The 16209-nt window shown below is 40.1% G+C and overlaps 1 protein-coding gene across 1 annotated transcript; it reads left to right on the plus strand.

Moving 5' to 3' along the window:
* The first annotated feature begins 366 nt into the window (after positions 1-366).
* Positions 367-14114, plus strand: LOC145489247 (uridylate-specific endoribonuclease B-like). Its single transcript, XM_081468202.1, has 9 exons — positions 367-498; positions 750-946; positions 1380-1498; positions 5545-5635; positions 7084-7208; positions 7800-8076; positions 9924-10070; positions 10453-10602; positions 13318-14114. Exons 1-9 carry the CDS (start codon positions 449-451, stop codon positions 13329-13331), a joined length of 1170 nt encoding a protein of 389 aa, XP_081324328.1. The 5' UTR covers positions 367-448; the 3' UTR covers positions 13332-14114.
* The last annotated feature ends 2095 nt before the right edge of the window (positions 14115-16209 follow it).

Raw genomic sequence — 16209 nt, forward strand, 5'->3', positions numbered from 1 at the left:
TGTATATGGAACTTGTCAGCTTGTTACTGGTAAAGTAAATTTAAGACGAGAAGAATTAGAGAAGAATTATTATTATTATTAGGAAACAAGGAATGTCGATTTGGAAGTTTTGCAGTTTTTTTTTTATTTAATGTCTTGCAGTGATGAGAGCATGCCTCCCTTTGCAAGACCTCCGTAATGTAGATGTAGATGTAGATAATGTCGTTACTCCATAATTCAGTCAATATTTGTTCTTTTGTTCAGTCAATATTTGTTCTGTTGCTCGAAACGTCTTTTATGCATAACTAATGAGTGCTTCTTGTTCGTTTTCCGATAATGGTCACATGCTAAACTCGTCGTAACCATTTAACAGGGCATAGAGCACAAGTGAATGATTTATAGAAGGACTATGGTAGATTTAACAGATTTCAAAGAAAGACACCATTGCTTCGGGTTATTCATTTAAAGGATGGCAAAGCTTTTCTTTTTCTTCATGCTTACTTCCCTTTTTAGCAGAAGGTAACTCTTTTCAAAATTGTATTTATAGAGTACAATTTTTTTTTTCGTCACAAGGTCTGAAATATAAAGAAAACGAAGCTTTCGATCGTATTTCAATTTACAGTCTTCTTCACTTGACTGAAGAAGACCGTGAGGGGGGTTATATCTTCTGCTGCCTTTATTTCGAATTGCTAAGCCTAAGTGATGAGATTCTCTCTTATAAAATATTTGTACCTCTTACCAGCTGTGTTATAAACCATTCTATTTCACAGCTTAGGCTCCGCGGCTCCCTCATCCCAGCTCCCGAAAGATCTTGGAGATGCGTGCCAAAATATATGGAACGCTGCGGGGAACAATCTTAGAGTTCCTTCAGAACTAACTGTTGACATGGTCGGTAAAAATCCCTTGTTTACGGTGATTGGAACTGGGCAAGGCAAACTTAATTCCGACGTGTTTAGACTGTTCGGAGGTAATTCATTTTTTTTTTAGAGTGATCCCAAAAAGCTTTCCAATAGAGTCGAGTTAGATGAAGTAAACAAGGGCAAGTCACGGATTTCTCTTTGTGTGGTTTATTGGGCACGGTTACCAGCCTCTGTTCGTTCGTTTAGCTCTTTTCCAGGACGAGGACGGCACATTTTATTTCTATACAAGATACGTTTAAGTCTTTAAACAACCGTGCTCAACTGGGCGTGAAAATACCGATATATGGTTCCTTTTAGAAAAGCAATATGCGGTTTTATTCTATGGCTTGTGTTTGTAGCCGATGTAACACGCGCTCTGATTGGCTAATTCTAGGCCATTATTTTCCCGTACTACCCACGGATTCCGTCAAAATCTTTGTTAGTAAGACAGTTAATAAACGTTAACTCTATTTATGTTTGTTTGTTTGTTTGTTTCCTCAGCCTTACTACAGGATAATGTCGAGGCGAATCAAGAGGCTTTTCTCAACTCTATAATACAACGAGGTGGACCGATTGAACAAGCTTTGAACTACCTCAACGCACATGAGTCATTAGGACAGGTAGAGTTCACTACAGAACGGCTGAAATTTGTTCGTTTCATTGATTATGGTAAAAAAAAAAAAACACTTGAATTTGATTATGTACCTTATAAAACCCTACTGGGATAACTTTGGGATACTAAATACACACCAACTCAATTGGGGGTAACTGGGTCTTTACTGCCTAAGGCCAGACGCGATGCTCCCCCTAACGGACAGCTAAATAGAAGAAAGAGAAAAATAACTACAGATTTGGACTAAATACTATTAACGTTGATCGCAAAGGGAAAGCTTACTACTATGGCAACTGTTCGCTTATATGTATACTTGCCGGGCGTGGCGTGGAATTTCCGCGCGATTTTGGTGTGGGGATCATAAACTATGCTTACAAAGATTTTGAGGATGCTAATTTTGGCCCGTCTTAAAATTTAGACACGTGTATTTCACTTGAGGAAGTCTATCGATTTAAACAGTGCTTGGGTTGGAGATTCTCGCCCATGTCAATTTTCTTTCCTCTCGTGTTTTCTCGCGCGTTTAGCGATACATACATACATACATACATACATACATACATACATACATACATACATACATACATACACACACACACACATACATACATACATACATACATACATACATACATTACTCTATTTACCCTCGGATTTCAGAGTAGCTTATGCAGCTAATATCTCCGAGCATTTAACCATCAGATGAGAGATAGACCACCACACCGGGAACTACGTCCCCTACTCTTTTCGATCAGTGTGTGGGTTCTTTTAGGTCCCACAGAATGAGGCACACTCCAGTTTTTGGTTTCGGGATCCCAAACTATCCTTACTTTGCTTTTTGAAGACGCTTTTTTTGACTCTCCTCCAAATCTACTCAAGTCTATTTCACTTGGGGAAGTCTATCGATTTGGACAGTGCTTGGGTTGGAGATTCTCGCCCATGTCAATTTTTGTTTTCTCTTGTGTGTTTCTGCGCATTTAGCGATGCGGCACACTCGTGTTTTTGGATTTGGGATCCCAAACTATTGTTTCTGGGCTGTTTAACGATGCTTCTTTAGGCCCTCCCTTAAATTTACACACGTGTATTTCACTTGTGGAAGTCTATCGATTTGGACAGCGCTTTAGTTAGAGATTCTCGCCCATGCCAATTTTTTTTTCTCTCGTGTGTTCTCGCGCGTTTGGGGATACGGCACACTCGCGTTTTTGGTTTCAGGATCCCAAACTATGGTTACTGGATTTTTTAAAGATGCTAGTTTTGGTCCTCCCCCAATTCTACACACGTGTATTTCACTTGTGGAAGTCTATCGCTTTAAACAGTGCTTGGATTGGAGATTCTGGCCTATATTTGTTTTCCTTTCTGCTACGTGTTTTTGCGCGTTTAGCGATGATCGAGGCACACTCGCGTTTTTGGTATAGGAATCCCAAACTATGCTTACTGGGCTCTTTTAAAGATGCTAGTTTTGGTCCTCCCCCAAATCGACACAAGTGTATTTCACTTCTGGAAATCTATCGAATTGGAAAGTGCTTGGGTTGGAGATTCTCGCCCGTGTCAATTTTCTTTTCTCTCGCATCTTCTTGCACGTTTAGTGTTGCGGCACAGTCGCGTCTTTGGTGTCGGGATCCTTAACTATGTTTACCTGACTTCTTAAATATGCTAGTTTTTGCCCTCCCCCAAATATACACACGATTATTTTACTTGTGAAAATATTTTGATTTGAATAGCGCCTGCGTTGGAGATTCTGGCCCATGTTATTTTTCCTTCATCTCAATTGTTCTCGCAAGTTAAACAACGTGCCACACTCGCGCTTTCGGTGTCAGGATCTTAAACTATGCTTACTGGGTTTTTAATAGTTTCTAGTTTTGGCCCTCCCCCAAATCTACACAGGTGTATTTCACTTGTGGAAGTCGATCGATTTGGATAGTGCTTGCGCTGGAGATTCTCGCCCATGTGAATTTTCTTTTCTCCTGCGTGTTTTTGCGCGTTTAGCGATGCGGCACACTCGTGTTTTTGGTTTTTGGATCCCAAACTATTGTTTCTGGGCTGTTTAACGATGCTTCTTTTGGCCCTCCCTTAAATTTACACACGTGTATTTCACTTGTGGAAGTCTATCGATTTGGACAGTGCTTTAGTTAGATATTCTCGTCCATGTCGATTTTTTTTTCTCTCGTGTGTTCTCGCGCGTTTGGGGATTCGACACACTCACGTTTTTGGTGTCGGGATCCCAAACTATGGTTACTGGACTTTTAAAGATACTAGTTTTGGCCCTCCCCCAAGTCTACACACGTGTATTTCAATTGTGGAAATTTATTGCTTTAGACAGTGCTTGGGTTGGAGATTCTCGCCTATGTATATTTTCCTTTCTTTTGCGTGTTACTGCGCGTTTAGCGATGCGGCGCACTCGCGTTTTTGGTATGGGGATCCCAAACTATCCTTACTGAGCTCTTTTAAAGATGCCAGTTTTGACCCTTCCTCAAATCTACACACGTGTATTTCACTTGTGGAAGTCTATCGATTTGGACAGTGCTTGGGTTGGAAATTCTTTCCCAATTCAAGTTTCTTTCTTCCGCGTGTTCTGGCACGTTAAGGACGTTCGGCGAAAATTTTCAAGTTGATAGATTTTTTTAAAATTTTACTGCAGTCAGATAATGAGTTACTTGTGACAGAAATACGAAAAAGATTGGGGGTCACCAACTTCGTTTCAGAGATAAAGCGTGTGGAAAACTACCCTGATTTTGAAAAATTGGCGCACGTAATTTAGCTTGGTCCACAGGAGTTTTTAGCTAAAAATATCAAAGGTGAGTCAACGGAGGCAAACGATCTTAGTCATATTTTGAGGAGGTGGGTCTGTTACGTAAATAATTCCAAATGTTATCGACGTTTTCACAAAACTTAACCTTTCAAGAGGCCTTTGAAACCGTCGCACGGATAAACGAAGAGCTAAAAAGAACGGAATTCGGTGGTGCATTTTGCAAAAAATTCAAACTTCTAGTCAATAGATTTTCTTCATTTTTTCGCTAATCGTAGAAAATCGGTAGAAAAAATGATCCATCAAAAGAAAAATAGGGGTCACCGAGCGTCCAAGATCGTTAAACCCAAGTTAAAGCTATAGCAATGGCCTTCTGCCCTATCATTGTTCATTTTATTATTTAGCATGCGCGCTCATGCGAGACGTGGCGTGTGAATTTGCGTGCGCAGTAAGGATGCGCAGAAACAATTAGCGCGAACGTCTTTCAAACGAATATCTTTGTGTTTACGATCTGAACTTGAATGAAACATTCAAATTAGCAGAACAATCGTTTAACTGCGCTAAGAATTACGACACACCGAAACGAATTCTTCACTTCGTATCAGCGGCTTCTGACCCAACAAAAAGGCTACTAATCTACTAGTATGATAATGCTGCTATTTTATGTGACCGTTCCAAATTCGCAATAAGCCAATCAGAAGCCCTGTCTACTGTCCTGATGACATCCTTCGATATCAAGTCACTGACCTGATATGGCTACGATATCATGGTCACTTGGATTTGGGCACAGTAAATACTTACATTACTTGCCAAACATTTCGGACGATTGTAATTTCGGACAAGTGTCCGAAAATAAAAATGTCCGAAATTTTCAAGCGTCCGAGAATTAAGCGTCCAATATATTTGCGGTACAGTATAGATCGTTTTCACTGTCACGCAATTAAAAAAATATATCGAAGACCATCCAGTGGAAAAAGCTGAGAAATTGTGAAGTTATAGAGAATAACTAAATAAGACAATTCTCCAGGTTTTAGGCCTGTGCGTTACCCCAAACTTCAGATATTCGTCGAAATGTTTCGTAGATATTTACAGAACCTAGTATGAAAACGCTATGTTGGTGTACATCTGTGGTACACCAATATGGCGGCCGGAAAATAGTATAAACATCTGGAACTTACTTTGGCTATATTGGCAACTGATTAACAGTACTGGACAAACAAGCATTTACATAAACACTTTTCCTAATGCTCTGTCTGACCTTAAAGAACAATGCTTCCTTTTTTTCTTATTTTCATTTTCTTTTCCATTAGGATCTAGCGACTTTTAAGGAAACTTTAAAAGAGCTGTGGTTCATTCTTCCCCGAGGCAAAGAGACTAAGGGCTTCTTACATGTATTTTGCGGTAGGTCCTTTGAGCATGTTGTGGTTAAACGGGGTTGTCGATCTTATGAATATTTCGTACCTCAGCTCACATTGCGATATATTCTTTTTTCATAGATAAAGAACTAGAAACTAAGAAACATTTACACAGTGTCTTTCTCAACCAGGGGTAGAAGTGGAGACTAACCTATAGTTTTCCCATGTAGACAACAGCGTCAAGTGTTTTTGGCCGCCCAATGGTGCTGACATTTTGAGTTCCTGGACCTAACCCTGGCCTGACCCTATCCCTAACCCTTACCTAAGGATTAAGCTATCATAAGCCAAACTGTCACATTATTTAGTCCTAGTGGAAGCTAATAATCATAGCACGGTTTCAACCTAGTCCAGTCCTAAACTAGTCAAGGGTCAGATATGGCGTCGACCATTACGCAAAGCTTGGTTATCAATGAATGCATCGACCGTTCAACACAACGTCGACCGCTAAAATGGCATCGACTATTTAGGGGCGGTAAAGGAGACCCGTCCTTAACGAAATTAGTAAGGAAATTAGCTAGGGTTTTCAATAGGGATCCTTTATTGAGCTTTCCTCTTCGTAAGATGACTCGATACACATACTTTAATAAATAAGGGTTCATATCGTGAACTCGTGCGAAGCGACACTGACGATTGTTTATCTACAATTCTATCAGCTTCCTGTGAAATACATTTGACTTATTCATTGCATTAATTTTATTTCTCGTAGCCTAGCCGATAGTTAACAATATTATTCGTCGATATGGAGGCTTCTATTTTAATTAACAATTAGACAATGAGTTCCGAGGTTTCTATCGGCTTTTAGTATAAATCTACTAGCGTTCTGTCGCGAATGCCGCTCTCTGATTGGCTACGCTACTCAGTATCTATTCTGTGATAGATAGTGAGTAGCGTAGCAGTGTGCCCTTGTTAACAAAATGAGGGCCGCTTCTTGGCGTTTTCGAAGTGTCTGTGAAGAGGATTTAGATAATGTTTTGAACGACTAGTAGATTTATACTCAAACGATTAGATTATTCGTCTTGATTTTTATGCGTGATAGTTGACTCGGGCTGCGCCTACGTCAATTATCACGCGAGCTCATAATCTAATTTTTTAATAGCTGACGAGGGGCGAAGCCGCGAGAGCACCAACTACCAAAGTCCACAGAAAAAGTCAAATTATCTTATTGTCCTAGCATAACCAAAATGACACCGATCTATCAAACAACAACAAGAAGCTACTTTTATTTCAGAGTTTCATTAAAATACTATGTTGAATCAAAGAGTTACAAAATCCTGCGCCTACCGTGAAGCCGATCAGATTGCGCGTCAAGTTGTACTCTCTAGAAAAGACGTCAAAAGAAGTCTTCTTGTCGGGAGTGAGACGGCTGATATTCAGGCAAACAAGTTGTAGTTTTTCTTTTCTCATGTGAGTGTTCATTAACCTTACTCATCCTAGGTGAAGTGGGACAGTTGAAGAAACATTATGAGGGATTTCACAACTGGTTCCAGTTCTACCGTTTACAGACGACCACAAATGAATTAACCAATGTCGAGGTGGCTTCAGTGACGTATGACACAGAGGTTAGTTATTATCACGATAACTTTTCTCTCATAAAATGTCTGACTCGCCTGCTGACTCGACAAGCGAGACCTTATATTAGATCTGACAACGCCTCCGATGACCACTCTGAGAGTTTCCACCCCGGGGTAGGGGTTACTCTCTTATATGTCCTATATAGGTATCTGCAGCCGTAAATGTTATCTTTTTTTGAGCTGTTTTGGTCTGAAATAGGGTTTGCCTCTCGTCCTGTCTCTGAACCGGGTATTTTGTTTAGAAGAAACTATTTTTTCCGCACCAATATTGGCAATATTAATTAATTATCGGAGTCGAAAAACAAAGGGAACTAAGGACGTTAGAAGTAGGGCAGTAGAGAAACATTTCGCCTTCCCCTTATCGTCACCCGTCAATCAACTGAGAGTGCTTTTATCCATTCAACCCAAACCTCCTCGATTTACCGAATCCCTGCAGTTTAGCTTCATTCACGTTACTTCATTCATGGTATTATTCGGGAAATTTCCTTTCTTTAATTAACAGATCCTTGAGACAACCGAGAGAAAAAAAAACAGCTACATGATTTATTCACTACATTTACTCTACCTTTTGTTCTGTAGCCTACTTTTATGCAGGGCCTGGATTTCACTTGGGACGTCGCTAAGAAAAGGGGCGGTGGCAGCAGCTTGTTTGTTGGAACAAGCCCAGCGTTTGATTTTGCCATTTTCAGTGTCTGTGCTCTTTCCATATTTAAACCACCAAACCAACTGACAGAATGCTCTTGTCAAATTCACAAAACCATCTTAAGAATTACAGCGAAGGAAATTTCTGTCAAAGAGAAAAAAGTTATGACTCCAAAAGGCAAGGTTAACACAGCCTACCCATCGGCTGTTATCGGTAAGTTGAACATTGCACAAGCTCGCAATTCAAATGGCGTATTGTGTACTTGCATTATTGTTATTTGACTACATGTCCTAGGTTCCCAGAGATCAAAGTAAATACTGAATATGTATTAGAAGCTTTAATGCATTTTTTGCTATATGGTAGATTCTTACAGTTGATATGACGGATCGATTGATTTTAGCCAAACAAGTGCCATTAGGCAACCAGGAAAAATGTTTGGCTAAACCTTGGGCCTACAAGCAAATGCAGAAGCGTTATGCAAGAGTAATGATTAAAGCCGGCTCACGCCAATCCTCAGTGGACCTTTACAATAAGTTCGTCTGACTTCTTTGTTCAGATTAAAGCTGACAATAAGAGGTGTGTACTTTGCCTTTTGTGGCACAATGAACAGCACACGCGCAATCGGACTACTTCGACGACGTCTCGATTTACCGATTTTTCCTTGCAAGTAAAATATCACTTAAACTTCACCTTCACACTTAGTGCTTTTAAGAAATGTCAGAGAAATAGCCTGTTTTTAATTTTCAACGTAAAAAAAATGCCTTAATAGGTTCTTTTTCGAGACACATCTTGTTTCAGTCACCATTGCATCAAACGTCGGATTCAAGCAGATTAGAATCACGTTTCGCGTCCCAACGAAATGTAACAAAACGAAGCTTTTATCCAACGTTATTGGGCTCTACTCTTCGTAAGATGACTCAATAAACATCATTTAACAAATAAGAGAGATTTTAAACGTATAAATGGCGATGAAAAGAGTATTTAGTCCCATTTGAACAAGATGTGTTCATATCGAGAACTCATGCGAAGGGAGACGTTACCTTCTGACACGCTTTCTTCTCCAAAACCATCTTCAGGATCTCTGAAATCATTTTAAGTTGCTTCTCGTGTCTCCGCCGTTTTGAAGCGGATTTACTTGGTCGCTCAAAAATCGTCATTTACACCAAACTCAAGTATCTTGGCTCAAAATCGCTCAGTAACCGGGAAAATCTGTTATCATCGTGTACTCCAAATATGAAGAAATCAGAAGAAATGTAATGTTTTTTTTTTTTTTTTTTGCACAATTTTGTTAGTGCTATTAGCACGGTGGGCCTGCAACTTCAAAGCGCTCCGGAAATGGAGCGCGACGTTAAGCGACGTTACGAAACGTCAAGGGGCGTGATATTGACTGATAACTGAATATTCCATAGTTTTTTCTCACAAGCCACATAACGTGAGAAATTAAATAGTTGTCGAGTTTTTGGTCTAAGCTCTTTTTTCCTTTGTTCAAATATTGTGTGCAGCCATTTTATTTTTTTTTTCCCCCTTATTCGATCACTCCACCAGTATAAGACCCAGTTGTTTTTTTGTGTTGTTTGAGGGACCACAAGTTTTGCCAAAAAAAACGTCTTCGGGTTAAAATTCAATGACCTATTTTCCCCATGAGACACGCATGCAGAGAATCATGGAAATTATATTCATCAAAACAAATATTCAGTCCAAGATGACGAATACAACAATGCAACCACGATTCGCTGCAGGCTCGTGTCATGAAGGGAATTGGTCATTATTCTTTCATCAGTCACTCTTCGACTCGCAGGTTTTCAGGAACACTAAACTCTTGTTAGAGAACTTCTAAATATTTTTAATTAAGATCAGCCTGACAGATAGAAAAATCAAGACATCCGTGATTGCTGCATGCCTTCCATGTCTTCAACGCCTTCTTGTTAAGTGAAGAAGTTTGAAACTCTAAATATCGGTCTTTGAAATTCAACACTATTACATAATTGAAACGGAGGACGACCATGCAAGTTCTTTACACGTCCTTTAAATTTATGACATGCAATTTCTGTCGAACATAGCTGATCCAATGTGCACAAGCGTTGATCCCAACACGAGAACAAATTGTGGAACGGCTGGGATAGACGAACACACCTGTGGAGAAAGAGGCTGCTGCTTTGACTGGCAGCAATACACTGCCCAAACCCATATGTGTTTTTATCCTGCAAGTAAGTCAAATGCCACCAAATTATGCAGATAAATTGGATAAAAAAAGATTCTACAGTACAAGATAGACTGCACAATTATTTGGAAGAAACATAAGTTGTTGGAAGAAAAAACAGGGTTTAAAGTAGATATGATCAGATTTACCATAGTGATTAACCCAATCTAGCATGGACTTTTTTCTTCATTCTCTTTTGTACACAGAGGTCTGAACTCAATGAGTTAGATAGCACCTTAAGAATTCACGGTCTTACTGGGTTGAACAAAAATCAGTTTTATGTAACCGTTAATTTGATCATAGCTAATTTGTAACATACAATTTCCTAAAATAATAAACGGTTAAGACTCTTTTTTACGTAAGCTGTTCTCTAATTTTTTTTGTAATAGACCACGAATGTCATGTCGCCCCTCCCCACACTAAAGTAGATTGCGGTTCTCCACCTGGAATAACCAGGATTCAGTGCGAACAAGAAAAGAACTGTTGTTTTGACGAAAGCCCTGCCCAAGGTGCTCCTAAATGCTATCAAAAAGTTCCAAGTAAGAGTATCCTAAATTGCATTTAATTTATCATTGTAAGAACTTAGCGGACTCGAACAGAACCTTAAAGTGGTACTATGATCAAATTTTCCCCCCTTGATTTTTGGGTGTATCACATTAAATTCCATGAAAGAATAAAAACGCCGTTCACTTTTTGCAAATATCTGCATTAGTTCCGGAGATATTTAAGTTTGAAATAATGTGTAAAACATGCAAATGAGATGACTGATGACGTCATACACTCAACCCAATTTTATATCAAGTATATAAATAGAGCTATCTTGGTCAATTTGCAGCGCAGACCATTGAAACTTGGTGGCTAGTAGCTCTACAGGAAACACACGTACGGCTATAAAAAATTCTGTTCCCATGGCAACTCACTCTTTTCCAGTCCCCACTCACTTGATTTCAATATGTTAGTGAGTTTCAGCTCGCAAAACATTAAACGAGGCCACAAACTTGAGCTAACATATTTATATGCTTGCTAGATCAAGCATATGAGGCACCATTTGCAAATGTCAGAATGGAAAGCCAAAGATGGCCAGAAATGCCTTTAATATTGGGGAGGTCTGGAACCCATATATTGCCATGGTAACCAAACTGTTAAGCTCATGTTGTGGAGCATATTTAGTAGAATCTTACTGTAAAGAATCAAACATTTCCGATACAAATTGGCTGAGATATCTTTTTTCATCATATTTGATCAAAATTTGGTTGAGCGTGTGACGTCATCATTAGGCTAATTTGCATATTTTAAAAACTTGAATATCTCTGGAACGAAACGAGATATTTGAATATAGTAAACAGCACTTTTCTTCTCACACAGGCTACTTGTTTATGTTTTAAAATGGTTGTGATAGGAAAGATGCGATTTTCCTCATAGTACCACTTTAACTAGTTGTCCTTGATACACTTAACATGGAAAATGTTTTACTATAGCAAAAGCTCTACTTGATTTTAAAATTACTATTACACTGAATAGCTTTTTACATGTAGAAGAATAGCAACAGAAGTTAGTGAGCATCCTGCAAGCTGTACTGGAAATCTACGAGTGTGAATGGTTTTCCCCTATTGTTGTTCATTCACTAATAGAAGACGAAGCGCCCGTTACTCTTGAATGGGAAAATCATTCTCTATTTTTAGTTTGAAATTAGACAAAGCTGTTAGTTTTGATCGGTAGTCTCTGTTATGGTGCCTGCCAAAATAGTTAGTCGTCGGCTATTCAATCGAATTTGTAGTCCAGTTGTCAAATAAACGCATCGACAAGTTGCTACAATGGCACATCTTATTTTGCCAACGCACAGACGGCCCACACGTTGAATACGATTAATACGTGACATTATGCTGTTGGCGATTGCTCTACAATTTTAGCCGTTTATAAGACGATGTATGAGAATGCTTCGAAAATTACTCTAAATGCTACGTGTAGAAAATAATTTGAATAAAATGGCTTACCTTGTGTTTGTATTGCGTTATTTTGATGTCTCTGGGTTCCAGGAGGTGGTTTAGAGCCATTTAGGCGAGTTTTACTTTCTGGCGGTTTGCTTCCCCTAAAGAGAAACAAAAGGCGGGCGACCCACTGGCCCGACGGCCCGTACTCAAAGCTCCGTGAATTCCACAAAAATGGTGTAATGTCGTCAAAATTGCCTCATGGCAGCCTTCAATTACTCTTCTTCTCATTCGCTCTCTCCCAAGGTTCCAAAGTTTATCTTAACCGCTCGAGAATCGCTGGTTTTCCAGCTCTTGCTTTCCGTTTCTGCCCCGTCTCGATCCGTAACCGATTATTTTGGGCACAGGATTTGAATTTCTAGCTTAACGACCTCGCCATCGTGACAAAGTCGCCTCCAACCGTCGAGAGACACGAGACGTTGGTCAGTTACTCGTTGCCATCTCTCGCTGCAGTTAGCGGTGCTTTTAGGCGCTAAATTCAGCTGAACATTGTTTGCTCCTTGTATTTTTGCAGTTAACAGTGCTTTTAAGCGCTAATTTCAGTTGTACACCGCGGCACGGTGCAATTTGCATGATCAAAAAATGCCCCGTGCCTCTCGACGGCTGGAGGCGACTTTGTCACGATGGCGAGGTCGTTAAGCTAGAAATTCAAATCCTGTGCCCAAGATAATCGGTTACGGATCGAGACGGGGCAGAAATGGAAAGCAAGAGCTGGAAAACCAGCGATTCTCGGGCGGTTAAGATAAACTTTGGAACCTTGGGAGAGAGCGAATGAGAAGAAGAGTAATTGAAGGCTGTCATGAGGCAATTTTGACGACATTACACCATTTTTGTGGAATTCACGGAGCTTTGAGTACGGGCCGTCGGGCCAGTGGGTCGCCCGCCTTTTGTTTCTCTTTAGGGGAAGCAAACCGCCAGAAAGTAAAACTCGCCTAAATGGCTCTAAACCACCTCCTGGAACCCAGAGACATCAAAATAACGCAATGCAAACACAAGGTAAGCCATTTTATTCAAATTATTTTCTACACGTAGCATTTAGAGTAATTTATAAACGGCTAAAATTGTAACGCAATCGCCAACAGCATAATGTCACGTATTAATCGTATTCAACGTCTGGGCCGCCTCTGGCCAACGATGGATTTGGCAGCTTCTAAATCACGTCTCGATTTAAAAGTTATATTGTTATCTTAGGCATCTTTTGCTACAAAAACATGAAATAAGCTAATGAAAAGTAATCCATGATTTTGTTTTTCTTTAATTTTACAGAAGAAACAAAGTGAAAAGATGGAGAAGGACCTTTTTCACATATGATTTTGTGATGAGACTGCATCAACGCCATGTGAAAAGAAAGTTCACGATGAATAACTTAAAATACATATTGCGCTTTAATAAACATCGGTGTGGCACAGAAGCAAAAAAAGTGTCTTGCTGAATGTTGTGTTGATCACTTTAGTTATTAAGACAAGAACGGTTATCGTCCATCCCTGAGGGCCGGTGTCACTAACGTAATGTGACATTGTGGTCTCAAACCCCTTTCTCTGAATTCAGCTACCCATACAGGCCTTAATCCGAAGGACATCCCTCTCCGGTTAAATCAAGATCACTCCCGGCTTCAGCAGTTACTGGAGGACCTTGAAGTGGCCGATCCAGTGATGCGAATTTTACTCGTGTGGATTGCCCTAGCGAAAAAATCTACGCAATGTGTGTGGTACATAATATCAGCGGGAGGAATGGATACCATATAAGTACCGCAGAGAAATGGTAGGAAATTTTCCTAGCATTCCTTACATACTCTCACTAGGGGAAGGCGTCATAATCTGTTTCAGTGACATGTTGATGATATTAAATAAAAAATAAACCAGAAAGGGCCGATGGAATATGAGACAAGCTTTAAAACGAAGTCACGATATCAATAGTGCTTTAAAAGTAAATAGCGCGTTCGAGTGATTCCCGATACTTCCAAATGATGGCGGACTCCACCGACGCCAATAATCTGGAACAAAACAAGGTCATTATATATCGCATCACGTCTAAACACACGTGAAGAAAGACTTGGGCGGGAAAAAAACGTGAGCGGACAAAACCGGGGAATGTCGATAAATCAAGCAATGATGAACGAATTACACAACAAGAACCTTCCTCTGCTTCACCCCCTGAACCAAGTTCAGATCTACGAACTGAACTTAAAGATACCAAAGTGCCTACGAATGGGTGTTAAGCGCGGCGAGCAGACGCAAATGTTTTGTTTACCCAATGAAAGCCATCACAATAAACTCTGAACTTGCATCGAGATGCTTGTCCGGGCGTAAAGGAGCGTTTGATTAATCAATCTAAAACAGATCTTAAGGAATAAAAACCCAGATGATCTGGAATACTTGTCTGAGTATGTCTTTGGCAGTGGGAGCTACGTGCAGTATTATCATGCTCGCACAACTACACAGCCGAGGGCAAAAAAAAAAGAAGAAAAAAGCGCGAGGAGAAACTTGGTACATGGAGCTAAGATAGATTGTCGGTGCTTTAGGTGACCATGCACGGCTACTAATATATGGCTTGGCCAATCGCTTGGCCAATGGCCCGTACACGCAACGAATCGTAAAAGTCCATAAGTAACGACCTCCGAAAGAAGTGAGCCCACCCCCCATCCCCTGAAAATAGAGGAACTAAGGTTCAAAAGTATAATTATTTTTCCAGTCAGTAACCTGAATAACGTACGATAAACGGGTGACGATTCAACTAGGGAAGGTATGGCTTATTCCAGGAGGCGTCATGAAGCGCACTGGTAAAACAAACCCCGCAAAATTTTCATCAAGTAACAAGAAGGTACTGACAGGACCTTTTCTTCAAATTGAAATTACTAAAGTTGACAACTTTGCATCATTTTTAACAGGAACGCATAAAAAGAACGTTTAATCATATTTAAATTAAAAACTCGACCAGAGCAGTTAAATCTGATTTATCAAGCAGACTAATGTAGCAGTGCATCATGAACAGTAAAAATAGTTTAAGGTATCTTACATTACGGTCTACATATAAAGTGCCCACCCATGTGCCGGCAACATCAATTTAAACTGGAACGAAGATTTCTAAACGATTTATAAGAACTTAGTGTTTTTACGAATTACACCAACAGCCTTAGAGGAAAACAGCCCTGTTCTCATAGAATTTAAAAAAAAAAAAAAAAAAAAAAAACACCGGCAAGAGATACTTACGGTAAAAGTCAGTTGCGTCCCCTCATGGGGTGAGAGACTCTCGCCCATATCAACTTTCTTTTTTCTCGTAAGTTCTCGCGCGTTTAGAGATGCGCCACACTCGCGTTTTAGGTGCGAGGATCCCAACCAATGCTTACCTAACTTTTTAAAGATGCTACTTTAAGCCCTCTCCCAAATCTACACACGAGTATTTCACATGTTAAAAAACTATCGATTTGCACAGTGTTTGGGTTGGATATTCTCGCCCATATCAACTTTCTTTTCTCTCGTAAGTTCTCGCGCGTTTAGAGATATGCCACACTCGCGTTTTTGGTCTGGGGATCCCAAAGTATGCTTAAGGGGCTCTTTGAAAGTGCTAGATTTGGCCCTCCCCCAAATCTACACACGTATATTTCACTTGTAGAAGTCTGTCGCTTTGGACAATGCTGGATATTCTGGCTCATAAGTATCTTTTTTCTCTCGCGTGTTTTCGCGCGTTTAGAGATGCGCCACAGTCGCGATTTTGGTGTCGTGATCTCAAACTATGCTTAATGGTCTTTTTAAAGATGCTACATTTGACCCCTTCTCAAATCTAAACAAGTGTATTTCACTTGTGGAAGTCTGTCGCTTGGGACAATGCCTGGGTTAAAGATTCTCGCCCATTCATATCTTTTTTTCACTCGCGTGTTTTCGCGCGTTTAGCGATGCGGCACAGTCGCGTTTTTGGTGTGGGGATCACAAACTATGCTTAAAGGGCTCTTGGCCCTTCCCCAAATCTACAAAAACGTATTTCACTTGTGGAGGTCTATCGATTTGGACATTGTTTGGGTTGGACATCCTCGCCCATATCATCTTTCATTTCTCTCGTAAGTTCTCGCGCGTTTAGACATGCGCCACAATCGCGTTTTAGGTACGGGGATCCCAACCAGTGCTTACCTAACTGTTTAAAGATGCAACTTTTACCCCTATT

The sequence above is a fragment of the Orbicella franksi genome, chromosome 6 (genome assembly GCF_964199315.1).
Source record: "Orbicella franksi chromosome 6, jaOrbFran1.1, whole genome shotgun sequence".
Classification (NCBI taxonomy): domain Eukaryota; kingdom Metazoa; phylum Cnidaria; class Anthozoa; order Scleractinia; family Merulinidae; genus Orbicella; species Orbicella franksi.

What these genes read in the sequence shown, in the direction of transcription:
- LOC145489247 (XM_081468202.1), top strand. Translation starts at nt 449, where the DNA reads ATGGCAAAGCTTTTCTTTTTCTTCATGCTTACTTCCCTTTTTAGCAGA. An exon ending in ACTTCCCTTTTTAGCAGAAG is followed by an intron (nt 499 to 749) that starts GTAACTCTTTTC and finishes TCTATTTCACAG; the next exon opens with CTTAGGCTCCGCGGCTCCCT. An exon ending in CACATGAGTCATTAGGACAG is followed by an intron (nt 1,499 to 5,544) that starts GTAGAGTTCACT and finishes CTTTTCCATTAG; the next exon opens with GATCTAGCGACTTTTAAGGA.